Here is a 13,362-nt window from a genome sequence, read left to right on the forward strand (position 1 = left end):
ACAGTATATTTCACAGAAGTAGCTATCTCAACTACGTAACGTCAAGTTCTGCCCACACATGAACTTGTTTCTTCCTTCTCAAGCCTCCGCTACATGGAAACTTGAGAACTAAATACTGGGTTTAAGTTTGTCTTGTTACACTGCTGCAAATCCTTAATGTAGGTCTATTTAAGCTGGTTTAGCTTAAAGTAGTTGAGTAAAGAGAAAGCAGTGTAAATGAGATTTAACCCAGGGTAAGCTCATCTGTGTTACAGACCATAGTAATAACTAGCTGGCTTTTAAAATGATTTACCCCAGCACGGATTTTCAAAGCTAGGCAGTACCTTGTGTGTAACTGCCCTTCTCTCCTTTTACCTTGTTTAATTGCTTATCCTACTATAAGTAAGTCACTTTTAGCCTCAAGTGCTGTAGTGCGCTGCAAATGCAGGTATGTTTGTGCTTCATTTTGCCTTTTAATCAGGTTATTTTTTCCCCCTGTTCATATTAGATCATCATTTTCCTGGAAGAAGTTATTAGATAATGTCTGTATTGGTCCAGAAGTGGAAAACCCTTTTAAAAATATTTTACTTAATGTTCTTATTACTTGGGCTGAGTAAACGTAGTGATCTCATTCTGTCCCGATGACGTTAATTATTTCCCCCCCCCCCCCCCCATTTATTTCACTTACAAGAGGAATGGGCCTTTATTTTGAAAATTTTCCCTGGCTAGACAATACTCCACATAGTACTTTGATGCATGACATAAGCTTTTGCACACTATAAAGCTATTAAAGATCCAGAGTTTCAGCTCGGAGGATTGCTTTAAAGAAGCTTATGCAGTCTGCACCTTCATCTGCAAATGTATTTTAGCCTTTGCTAGACAGAACTTATGTGTTTATAAATCTTATACACTAAGCAGTTAGTTGTTTAAGTGGGCTCCACTGTGCTGTGAAATTAGCTTGTTTCTGATTTTTTTTTTTTCCAAGAGTGTGTGTGTATTGAACTCTTTGTGGCAGTCTGAAACCATTAGCAGCTGCTCTGCTCTGCCAAAGCCTGGAACAGAAACTCATTCGGTGGAAATATTTAAACTTAAACTTTTCTTTACTGTGCTCCCTAAATTAGGGTTTTGGGGGTGGGTGGGGAAAGAGAAGAGTTATTTTCAATTAAAGTGTGATTGGAAGCATTTGATGTGAAATATGTAGAGGAGCATGTGACTTAAGGTATTTCTGCCATAAATCACTTGTTCTTCACTTTTTCCCCTCTGTTACCTTTGAATTAATCTGTCTGTTTTTTGACAGGGAATTTTATCTTGAAATGACTGCATGAGTTGTGGAAAAAGTGTTGTGATGCCTGTATTAGCGAAGTACTTGCCGCAGGCTTTCCTTACTGTTTCCTGTTAAGTCTTGTCTTTAGAGACATTCAAAACTCTGCAGAAAACTTTTTTCTTACAAACGCTGCTACGGGCAAAATCAGATTTTATTTAAAGAAAAAAAAAACCCAAGCTAAAAGGTTGACTCAGATGGCTCCTCAGTATCTTTCAGCAGCTTTAAGCAAAAGCAAAGCAAAATCAGTCCCATCCTGCACTGATGGTCTGAATTTCTGTTTTGAGGGTCCTGGAGATTGAATTTTAAATGTAAATGCAGTCTGATGTCAGTTGTTTAAATGTTTTTCCTTGCTAATGGTGCACGAAGAGGACAGTTAAAGTGCCTGTACTGATTCCAGTTCCACTAATGGTTTGAAGCGGAAACCTAAAACCTGGTGTAGTAATTACCGAAAGGAATGCTTGGGGGTGGGGGTGCCGGGAAAACCGAGTATGAATCTTGGGAGAACGTGCGATTTAGGGAAAGGCTGGTTCTAGCTTCAGCCAGGACTTGTCAGCCCTCACTTGGGACGCTCGGCATGCGAGGGATGGAGCTCGGAGCGTGCAGTGCATCCTCTCCCAAAATCCCGAACCGAGGTGGGATCCTCATGGGTACCCCCTGCCCTTTTCTTGGCCAGGCAGGGGTATCTGCACCTGGGCTTGGGTCCTGGAGAAGTTTGAACAGAGTCATGGTGACAGCCCCTGCCAGCCGAGCAAGCTTTATTTTTTTTTATTAATACTTAAATCAGTAGGTGGTATGACAGTTTCTTAGAAACAGTGGAAACAGTTCAAGGTGGTATTTTCCAAGAGGGATTAAGAGCGCTCAAACAGTTAATTAAACTCCCTAAAAAGAAAAAAAAAAAAAAAGGGGGGGGGGGAAGGGTCGCTGTTTATTAAAATTTGTCACAAGCCTGTGAAAGTAAAAACCGAGAGTGATTTATATTGAAGTGCTCAGTACTTCAGGAGGGTGTCTAAATGAAATGTTGGCCAGGAGCCAGAGATGACAAAACCGTCCTATTAGAGAAGATTGCTTGGCTTGGGATCCTTCTCTGCAGGGGCAGGCAGCGCGAGAGACAGCCACGCTGTCTAATTTTGTTTCCTAGTATGTTTAATAAAATGCACGTTCAATTATTTGCGGTTTCGGCTAAGTTGAGCAACCCAGATGTATCCTTCCTGCAAAAAACGGGTGGCTTCAGTCGGTGCCTTGCATCTCTAGGGATCCTGCAGGATGGCAGATTGGGAGAGGGTCTTAGCACAGTGAAGTTTTTCCCTTGTCCCAAGTTAAATCTATTTTCTGTGTCAGGTTCTCCTTGTTACTTGCCCGATGTATTACAAGTAGTTTGCATAACCCATCCTAAACCCACCCTTTCAGTAGTTTCATATTTAAGATGCACAGAACTGCTGTTGATTTTTTTGAACATACAGATGCTGGAAACTTGGATATTTTTTGAGTTTAGTGACTTCTGGTTTTTGTGGAGAAAGATTTTTGAGAAAAAACCACCCACAATTGAAAATACTGGGGGAAAAAAAAACCCCAACCCACATTTATTCATCAAAAGGTTCTTCTAAGAATCTATTTTGCAGCGCAATGTGAGTCTTACGACCATAAATTGTTGATAAGGACTGTTGTGCTAACAGAAAAAGCTGCAATACCCCTTCATTTTAGAGAAGGACGCTGTGATATACCTAATCCTGGCTCGTGTGAGTAAATGAAACACGGTTGATTTATTTTTTTTCTTCCCACCCCCGCCAGGTACAAAGCAATGGCACTTGATAAATCACCTGCAGCCAGAAACATCTTACGACATTAAAATGCAGTGCTATAACGAAGGCGGTGAAAGCGAGTACAGCAACGTCATGATCTGTGAGACCAAAGGTGAGCACCCAAAGAGCACGTCTGCTTGCCTGCCGGACTGTGTGAAGGTGGTGGTTTGTGGCATGAAATATCTGCTGTGTTGAATGGGGTTTTTTCAGCGCAAAAGTCAGCTGCAATGAAGACCATAATTTTCTGGAATGTTTTGGAGGATTGTTTTGTCTTCCGAAGCTGGGGTTGTTTTGAACATACTGAAACTGATACCTTGTACTCCCGAGAAGGCCTCTTAGCAAAGCTCTGCAGATTTGCCTGGCCTAAAAGATACTATTGTTGTTCTGGGTTGCATTTTGGGGTTTTTTTTTTCCCCTGCTATGCTGATAGCCTCTTCCTAGGAGACAACCATGCGCTTGAAGATGACAGAATTGATTTGTATGTCTGTTTTATGTCTTTGGGGCTCTGTGACACGTTGTATAAGTGCAGACCGCAGCAATTGATGGTTATGTTGGCTGCCTCCATCACTAATCCTGCATGCCTCTGGCACAAAGTTTGTACTGTTCTCTGGAAGTGTCAGATATGGCAGTCACATTTATTTTGCGAAGAATTCCTGTCTCCTTTAATCTCTAAAACCAAGTAAGGCTGTAAAGGGAAAATGCAGACAGTAAACTTCAAATGCATGCTATGAAAAAATGTTTTAAAAAAAAGAAAAAAGCTCTCTAGGAGCGGAAGCATCAAAATTTAGCTAAGTTAATAGCAAAGCCTTTGAAAAGAGGGGCTGGGAGCTGCAGGGCTTCAAGGCAGCACACACGGTTGGTCTTCCTCCTGCAAGGAATTCAACTTTCTTCTCTAATTTTAAAGTTGGCAGGATGTAATCTGTCATTCTTACTGAGTCTTCCGTAAAATGCATCTCCTCCAGGCTTGTGGGGTGATCCAGCTTATCTAACATATCTGTGTGGACGTGCTTATGTGTCTCTGACCAGCTTTGCTCCTAAGCCAGGCACCTCTTCTAGGTTTTTAGTGTCAAATGAAATGAATGTGTGCTGAAAACTAATGTAAATTTAATTCCTGGGTTAAACTAGCATCTCGTTTTCAGTGATTTTGCTGTTCAGCTCTTAGTATCTTCAGTAGTAGGGTTTTGAAAATGGGGTTAGCAGGGTTCACATCAGATAAAAGTAGGTCATCTGGCAGTGGTTAGGCGATAGAAATGCATGTTGCGGTTTTTTTCCTGACCTCAGAAGTGGAAAGATTTGTGCTCTTTCAAGTTGGGACTTAGTGCAGTTCTAGCCATGCGTATGTCAAGTTGCTCGTTAAAGTTTCGAGTGACCTCAATGAGAGGGTTAGCAAGCTGGATAATAACTATTTGCCTTGGAAAATGGTTATTACCCAATAGTAGTTGGCCTCCTCGTTATAGGTTTTAATGTTGACTTGGAAGCTTTCTTTTTGAGGCATTAGGATTCTAACTCGGCAGGTAATTATTTTCATTTCATAGTGAAAACGCACTTGGAGGACGCATTCAGCAAATGTACCTGTACTTGTCTCTCCTTTCATCCAGTGAAACGCACGCCGGGAGCTTCCGAATATCCAGTGAAAGATCTGAGTACGCCACCAAATCCCCCCGACCGGGTTGGGGGAAGCGGAGCTGGCCCTTCCAACGGCCCCGTTCGGAGCAGTGACATGCTGTACTTGATTGTGGGCTGCGTCCTTGGGGTGATGGTCCTTATTCTCATTGTTTTCATTGCCATGTGCCTGTGGAAGAACCGTCAGCAAAACGCCATGCAGAGTGAGTTATTTTTGGTTTCCTTTCATCATGAAAATATTATCGGAGTAAAATTAGTAACGTTCATGTTATATTTTATGAATGGGAAGCCGTTTCCTGTTTTAAGCCAACTGGCTTTTATTTAGAGACTTGTACTTTCTAGGTGTGTTTTAGGTGAAGATTTGGATTTTTTCAAAGCAGCAATGTCTCCATTTCTTTGTATTGATACTCGCTGCCCTGCTGCATTGCTCTACAGTGTTTCTGTAAAAATAAAAAAAATGTGCTGCAGTTTCACCCAAAGCACGGTGTGTGAAATGTCCGGGCAAAGCTTCTTCAGTTTATGTTTAACTTTAAGCACCTGCATAGGTTTCTGCTGATTGCAGTGGCAGAACTCGTGTGTAATCATAGGTACTTGTTAAAACGTGGAGACTTAGACCTCGAATCTCTCCCTCTCTCGTGTGCATCTGGAAAGAAAAAGAAGTTGCAGCGCTTGGAGGACAAGTCCCATGCTACCTCTCAGTCCCTTCATGCTACAATGGAGTTCAAGTCTTTTATAGAGGTGTTAATAAGGAAGATCTGTTCGTTTGCAAGTAGGAGCCTCGAGCAGATGCGCTGGAGCTTAAGCACGGTTTGCAAGGTGCTGCGTGCCCACCAAACGATTTGTGCTAGCAGCATCTCTTCACTGATCTTTTCTGTTGGTAATTCATAAATCAGCCTTGGGCTTTCCACAGCCTGTGGTTATTTTAAAATGTCCTGACTCTTTGTCAGAGAGATATGAGACAAGAATTCTTGCAAAATAAGATAGTGTCTTCAACTGCAGCCCAGAGATATTTTCTGGCATTACTTCGTAGCAGATGGCAGAGGGTCTATTGGTTATACAAATGGCCCATTCTTGGGACGCTCTTCATAGGGGCTGATGTCAGCCGAGTCCTTTCAGACCAGCATTCCTGGTCTGTTCTCCTGGATGTTGCTGTTTTACGTTTCTGTGTTTGTATGCTAAGCACTTAGACATTACAGTTAATGTACATATTACAGTTACTTTACAAAGGCCTGTAGAAAGAGAAAATTAAGTTTCTTTAGTATCTTAGAGATGCTCGTTTAACTTCTCCTTTGGCAATAATTTTGGTAACAATGTTTTTGCAGAATATGACCCTCCTGGCTATCTGTATCAAGGGGCAGATATCAACGGGCAAATGATCGAGTACACGACCTTACCCGGCACAAGCAGAGTCAACGGCAGCATCCACGGAAACTTCATAAGCAACGGCGGCCTCAGCAACGGCTGTCCGCATGTCCATCATAAAGTTGCTAATGGAGTTAACGGGATCATGAATGGAGGAGCTGGACTGTACCCAGGGCACACCAGCTCCCTGTCCAGGACACACGTGGACTATGAACATCCCCACCGTCTTGTGAACGTAAGCTCTTACACCGGGTGGAGGGCTCAGCCCAGACCTTGGGATTTATTCAGAGACTGTAGAAGCACACTTAATTTGGGTGGGGGAAATACTCATCCATTGATAACAGCCAGTTCCACTAAATTACTTATCCCAGAGGAAGCAACTGGGCTGATATTTCTGATACAAACATCATGGTTTTCATTTGAGAGTATCAGATGACAGCAAGAATTCCACTTACTCTGGGAAATCTGCCTCTACCCTCCTCCTAACAGCATGTAAGCTCTGAGAATGCTTCAGTACTAGGCTGAGATACTTTACTTGTACATATGGTATTTCTCAATCTTCAAGTTAAATAGATTTAATTATAGCTGCTTATTCTGCAGCTTTATGGATCACCCGTTTTTTCCCCCACCTGTTTCAGATCTGTAACTCTAAGCAATGCTATTAATTATGGCAAAGCACGAATGTAGCAGGAGGTTCCATAAAATAAAATGCCCCATACATCTTGAAGTGCAGCAACGTAATAACGCTGTCTTTTTTTTTTTTTTTCAGTCCCTTGTTTGTGACTGTTGAGAAAGGCTCATTTTTTGTTTTGAAATTTAAAATAAAATTAAAAACTAATTTAAGTCTATGATCCAGCCTTTGTATGCTGTGGAAAAATACTTCATTTGCTGAAATGTGTCCCGTTTCCAAGAGAGAATAATGATTTCATTATTGTCTATGGAAACAGATGGCTTGCATTCAAACTTACTAAACTTACTCAAAACTGTGAACATTGCCCGGGAAAACTGAAAGAAAAAGTTCAAAAGTCTGAATAACCCATGCTGTTTCTGGAGGAAAAAAAAAAAAAAAAAAAAAAGGGGGCTATTGTTTGTGTTAGTAATTGAACACAAGCACTTCATTTTATTGAACAACAAATTAGCACTTGCACGGTAGTTGCCACTTCAGTTAACTCCAACTTTTAAGTCCAGACCAGTTGGTTTTTCACCTGATGCTCTCTTTGGTCTGCTTGTCTAGCAAGTGCCACTTTTTTGTTGCTTTCAAGAGCAACCTAGGAGCAAACCGTGTTTTTTTGGACCAGTCCAACCTCCCAGTGGGTGAAACTCTCCCAAAGTCTCCAGCCATACAAGCCCTCAGGAAGGGAAGGTTTTGCAGTGCTTGAAGGCTGGTCTGTGAGAAAGCCTGGGGGCTTGCACTGATGTTTTGTCCCTCCTATTTTTATTTTTTGTGGGGGAAGGAAGGAAATAAGGCATGTGGGGACACAAGTCTCGGTGCTCGGAGCTCCTCTGTGCTGCAGGATGGGACCTGCAGTGCTGCTGCCTCGTTGCGAACGGTTGACTGGGTTGAGTTTTTCTTCTCCCCCCTCCATGTTGTAGAAAGTTTGAGTCACACAATCTCTTTCCACGTAGAAGGACCAGGACTGGCACACGGGTGAGACAGTGCAGAGGAACAGGATGTTCTCATCTTTGTTAGGGACTCTCTTTATTGTTTCATTGATTGGGCTAAATGAGGAAGAGAGAAACTGGCCAGGATGGCAATCAAGACTAATCAGGCATTTCCTCAGCGCTCCCTATTGCACTGAGAGGCCTCCAAAACTGAAGGGTAAGCCCTGTGTCTGCAGAAAAATAGGGATTGTTAGAAGTTACCTACCGCTTGGAATCTCAAAAGCCAGGTGAGCTTTCCCAAACGGGCTCCCCTCCCGAAACACGGCGCAGTAGCCCAGCTCCGCAGCGCCGTTTTCTAGCGGCTCCCGCATCAGTGTCCGCCTAGTCTTTAACAATGAGGTATGTGTTAATCTGGGCATTTTTACTTGCTTGTAATGGCCCCTTCAGCCAAAACTAACAACACAAAATCCCTCTCACCCAGAGTCATTGCTGGCTAAGGAATTACCCCATCTGTAAAAATATTAAATGTTTCAAAAATCAGTGTAGCGAGGTAAACTGATCTAATCGGCGTAATTACAGGAAAGTGGGATGGGTTTATGTTTGTGACATCAGCCCTGCAAATTTAATACTCTGTCTCCCCAAACGGGCACAGTTTGCTAATGAACAGCAATTTGCTTTCATGTCTGTCATCAGTGTTAAAAATAAACATATTTACAGTGTGTTTATTAAATTAAACCTGAGCATATTAAGCTGAAAACAGACCAGGGAAATTACCGCATACTTGTCTAAGCTGCAGTTATTTACTTTTCTCTGACACACATGCTGGCAAAACCCCTCCACTTGACTTTGTATAATAGCTCAGTGTTGCCATGCCACATTACAGGGCACGGATCTGAAGATTGATAAGGTGATCAGAGTTTGAAAACGAAGCGAGGGGCTTGGGGTGCTAGCTTGAGCTGAACTGCCTCCTCAGTGACTCTCGTGTATGTTTGAATAGTGATTGATTTCTTTTTTTGGCTTTTTTTTTTTTTTTATTAATCCTTCCTTGCTGCAGGGCGGTGGGATGTACACAGCAGTGCCGCAGGCTGATCCCTCGGAGTGCATCAATTGCCGAAATTGTCGGAACAATAACAGGTGATGTAAAACTGGCACAGAGGCAGGACCTTCGCGAACAGCAGCCCTCGCTCCGGGTGCTGTGTTAAAGCTGGGGCAAACAAAAGCCAGAGAGCTTGAGCGCTGGCGGAGGGGACGGAGGAGCCCGATGGCAGCATATGACTTGGAGAGCAGTTGGTGATTGTCTGCAGGGTGGAATAAAACGAATTATTCAACCCCCAGAGCGTGTTTTGCTCAACATATTCCTCTGCCCTCTAGGAAACGAGGCAGGTTGGGCGCTGGGGTGTGTGGGGTTTTTTTTTAACCTTATTTCCTGTGTTTTCTTCAGGTTTGAGATAACAAAATCATTCCATATGGAGTTTGTCAAATAGGATTTAATTGGTCTTCTGTATTTTACGTTTCCTGCCATTCTCTTAAGAACACGAATGAACTACGGTCACAGCTTTGCTTTCTTTGTAAAACGTGGGGTTTGAGGTTCTTCGGGAGCAGTTTGGTCAGCCATTGTCGGTGTGGGATGAGTTTTTTGCGTGAGAAAAGGGATTCTTGCATAGAATAAGGGAAAATCTGTCTTCTGCGTTGTAGATGTGAATCTGGATTTTTATTAGGTTTTTCACTTCTGAAAGTTTTAAAGAATATTCTTCCAGGCTTCTGACTAAACCTCTGGTTATTTTAGTGACTAAAAATAGGACTGAAAGTCAGACGTGCTGGACTGCTGTGAGTGGTAAATTCTGGATTTTTTCAATCATACTCTGAATTTTCTGTCTTACTGAAATTGTCAGCTGCCTTTAGGTGTACATCTGGAGAAGCTGAGTTGAAATTAAGCTGTTGTTGAAGGCAGAAAACATGGTCGCTTTATTTTCATGCTTTTACTATTTAAAATATAACAGGCTTCAGATTCTTCCTCCTTCCATAAATATACGTGTGGTAGCGTGACAGAGATGAGCTGCTGCTCACAGGTAGAGCTGGGCACGCTTTGGACCGGTGTCGTGACTGGTCTCCGGGGAAGAGTGAGCTACCGTTCCCTTACAAGCCAGTTGTCTGTTTTCAAGGCAGGCTGTGTAACAGCAGTCATCAAGATGTGTACGACTGGCCGTAATTTGGAACATGCTGTATGTGTTATGCCATAATTAAGAGCTTGCTTTTCCATTTTAAGCATATTTATATTTTTAATTGCTCTTTTTTTTTTTTTTTCTTGAGAAAGCAGGGGGAATGGGTTCCATCCTCCACAACTGTACTGTTCCTCCCAGACGGGTCATCAGCAGGCTCTGAACTTTGAATTTTCACATCCCTGTTCTATATTTGACTGCTTGATAGAGAAACAAGTTGTCCTTTACAGCTGCCTTACCCCAGAGGGGACCATTAACCTCTGTTTGGCAGGAGAGCTGCACAGCCGGGACCGCTCTGTTCCCTTCCTGGTGCTGGGGGAATGGGAGGAGGACATGGGAGAGGGGAATGGGGGCGACCAGAAACGTGCCTGAGTATTACACTAGGGGCTGGGGAGCTGGATGGACAGCCAGGGTGAGGAGGAGGAGGAAGAGGAAGGCACGGTGGGTTAGGGCAGTCAAGTCGGTAGGTTTTTGGCAAGTGGGAATTTGGGGCTGGAGTCTTCTCCCCACCTTTGTTAACCTTGCAGGTACCTTGCGCAGGTCTCCTGCTGGTGCCAAGAGGACCCGTGCTTTGTCCCACCCTCCGGTTATATCCCCTTGGGTACTGAAGCCAGGCAGTTCCCCCTGCAAAACACCCCCGTCGTGACAGGGGGGGGGAGGTTCGAGTGGAAATCCCTCTAGCAGGGCGACGGTCTCTAGCTCGTGAGCGTTTCAGGTGCGCGTGGCCTTGCTCTTTACGTTCCACCTTGGCACCGCTAATTCCTAAATGAGCCGATTTCCGCGGGATGCCTGGAGTTGGTGCTGATTAGGGCTGAATTTAGCAGTCGTTTGAATTGTGACCACGTGCAAATGAATCCTAAAGGTTTAGCGTATTTAATAGCTGGCTACCGTGGCTGTTTTCAGCAATAGCCATCTCGGAGCAGGTTTTATTATTACAGCGGTGAAATCCCTCGGTCTTCTGTTTAAATTAGCACTTCATGCTCTCGTAACTGCTTGTGGAGGCTTGCCAGAGGTAGAAGTTGCTGAAACACGGATACCCGCTCTGCTATTGTGGACAAAGCCAGTGAGATGAGTGTGGTTTACGCTTGTTACCTTAGGATTGAGAACCAATATTTGGTTTTTACTTCTTCTTTTTCCACTAAAACTTCCTCTGCAACCATCAGGTATCTAGAAATCTGTTTTGTTGCAGATCTCTCTTTTGCAGATTTGCTGTATTCTGGACAGAAATCTAAACTACACATTTTGAATAAAGCAGTATCGGTCTGGTTTTCCAGCTTTTTAAATCTAAATCATGCAGGTGGGGGCTTCTAAGTTGGTTTACAGTTTGGTAGGATTTTAGCACTGCAAATTGGTAGAAAATGTGTTTTCTGCAGCAGGGATTTTACAGCGCTTTTCGTGCGCACTCTGCTCTGGGTATACCAATGGCTAGCTTCCATCAAAATGTGGTTATTTAAGCTTAAAAAGCTGAACTGCTGTCTCGAAACATCATTCAAGCCCATACGGTAATACAAAGAACTACACCAACCTCTGTATCTTTAAAAAGAAACCCCCATAAACATGTAAAACCAAACATTTTAAATGGGTTCCTCTAAGATATTTTTTTTTAAATAATAAGTGAGTGCAGTCAAAACCTCTGCGGAAAGAAATGCAAACTAATAAATGGATTTGTTTGAAGACCAAACAAATGTTTCATGTGGATTCTTCAGTGGCTTCTGTGGTATTTTGGTACTTGGAATAATGATTTTGGAGGCAGTTATGGGAGTGGAAGGACAAAATAGGGGAGCGAAGGTTGAACGTGAAGCTCGGGGCTGCTCCTCGCAGTGTTTGGGAGGGGAGCGAGCTCCCCAGGGCGATACCACAGCTGCTGGAGGGATCCCCCTTCTCCCGTGTTTTGGCTTTGCAAGTGAAACATCTGCCGCAGGGGAAACTTGCTCCAGTTCTTCCTCTAGAAAGTTTATTTGCCTTGTTTGTGGATGTTTTGTTGCTCTCTCGGTTCTGGCAATACTGATCATGGTTTTCAAGTGAGAGTCTAAACGGAGGCTCCAAGTGAGTTTGTAGGATGACTCCCTTGAGCGTGATGTTTTCATGCATCGCCCTGACCTTTCTAATGGGATAAAAGTAGTTTCTGGGGCTTGGGCAGGACCTCGCTGTGATTGTCAGGCTTAGTGTCTCCCGGTTTTAAATCCATCGGAGTTCAGTACTGTGGTGCTGAGGGCTCAGCTGCTATCAGAGTAGGCTCTGATGGCTGATACCCTGGCACTGACGATGTCCAAGTCTGTCTTCCTCCCTCTTTCAGCAATATAGCGGTCAGCTCTGTTCAATTTTGGGCCAGAATCACTCTAAAACCTGCTGTGGTACTAGATAAGCTAGCACCTCAACAGCCAGATCCCAGGGATCTGGTTTTATATTTCAAAGTGCCAGCCCTTGGGTAGTGTCCCAGTAATAACCAGGAACCTGTAGCAAGATCCATTAGGCTTGTTACCATGAGCACAACAGGTGACGCATAGATACAAATTCAACAGGGGGAAAACAAATGACCGATACAACGCAGAGCATTTTTTATCAGCATATAAAATCCTTGAAGCCTGTCAAACATTCGTGGGAGCGTTTCGGAGTGTCACTAGCTGGCGGTGGGTTTGAGCGCTCCCCGTCCTTATTTCAGTGCCTTGCTTTTATCTGCGGATCCATCTCTGTTCTGCGCCACAAACCAAGGAGCGTTTTGGGGGGGTGGTTTCCCGAAGTTTATGGCAGCTTTACAAGTGAACCTTTTGCGGGAGTTATGGTTTTGTATAAAACCACACTGAAGTGTGATTTTTGGGCTTTCTTACGTAGGAATTGCTTATATAAATGTGCACGGAGGCCACGTTGTTCACGGGCCTCCAAACACTGTTGGCATTTTCCCTGCGTGCTGCAATGGTATGCATGTCTCTTAAGGTCCAGCTCCTTTTTGTTTAAAGGTTAAATAGCTTGGCTGTAACAATTGATTTAGCAGTTTAACCTCAATTCCACAGCTTTACGCACATATTATAGGGCCACAATCTGAGTTACACAGCAGAGGGGGAGTTTATAATATTGCATACATTTTTTCTACTTTGCACTCGCCCTGATAACGCTCAGTATTTATTTTCCAAGGTACTTAAGTTTGCTGTTTGGGTTTCAAACTTGAGCTCTTTTTCTTGGCAGTGAAAATCTTGTTTTATGGGGCTGCCTTGATGGAGAAATGGACTCGCAAGTCGGGTCATCGGGTCACAATCAATGGGGGAAGCAACCCAGAGCATGTTTTGAATGTTTTCAGCTGTCTGTTGGGAGAAAAAAAAAACAACCCTGCTCGATCCTTTTCTTAATGTCAGGATTGATCCAAAAATACGTATTTACAAGTGATTTGGCAAGTGCTTTGACTGTTGATACAGTGAGTGACATGTGGTAAAGTAGTTAAAAATCGCAGTTTCTCAAG

General features: G+C 43.4%; 1 protein-coding gene across 1 annotated transcript in view; it reads left to right on the forward strand.

The window, feature by feature from the left end:
- CDON (cell adhesion associated, oncogene regulated) overlaps positions 1-13,362 on the forward strand; it is a 54,799-nt gene that overhangs the window by 39,994 nt on the left and 1,443 nt on the right. Inside the window, exons 15-18 of the mRNA XM_055728641.1 lie at positions 3,092-3,214; positions 4,701-4,928; positions 6,048-6,322; positions 8,744-8,823. Coding sequence (XP_055584616.1) covers positions 3,092-3,214; positions 4,701-4,928; positions 6,048-6,322; positions 8,744-8,823 — 706 coding nt within the window. The remainder of the gene's footprint in view (positions 1-3,091; positions 3,215-4,700; positions 4,929-6,047; positions 6,323-8,743; positions 8,824-13,362) is intronic.

The sequence above is a fragment of the Falco cherrug genome, chromosome 17 (assembly GCF_023634085.1).
Source record: "Falco cherrug isolate bFalChe1 chromosome 17, bFalChe1.pri, whole genome shotgun sequence".
NCBI classification, from domain to species: domain Eukaryota; kingdom Metazoa; phylum Chordata; class Aves; order Falconiformes; family Falconidae; genus Falco; species Falco cherrug.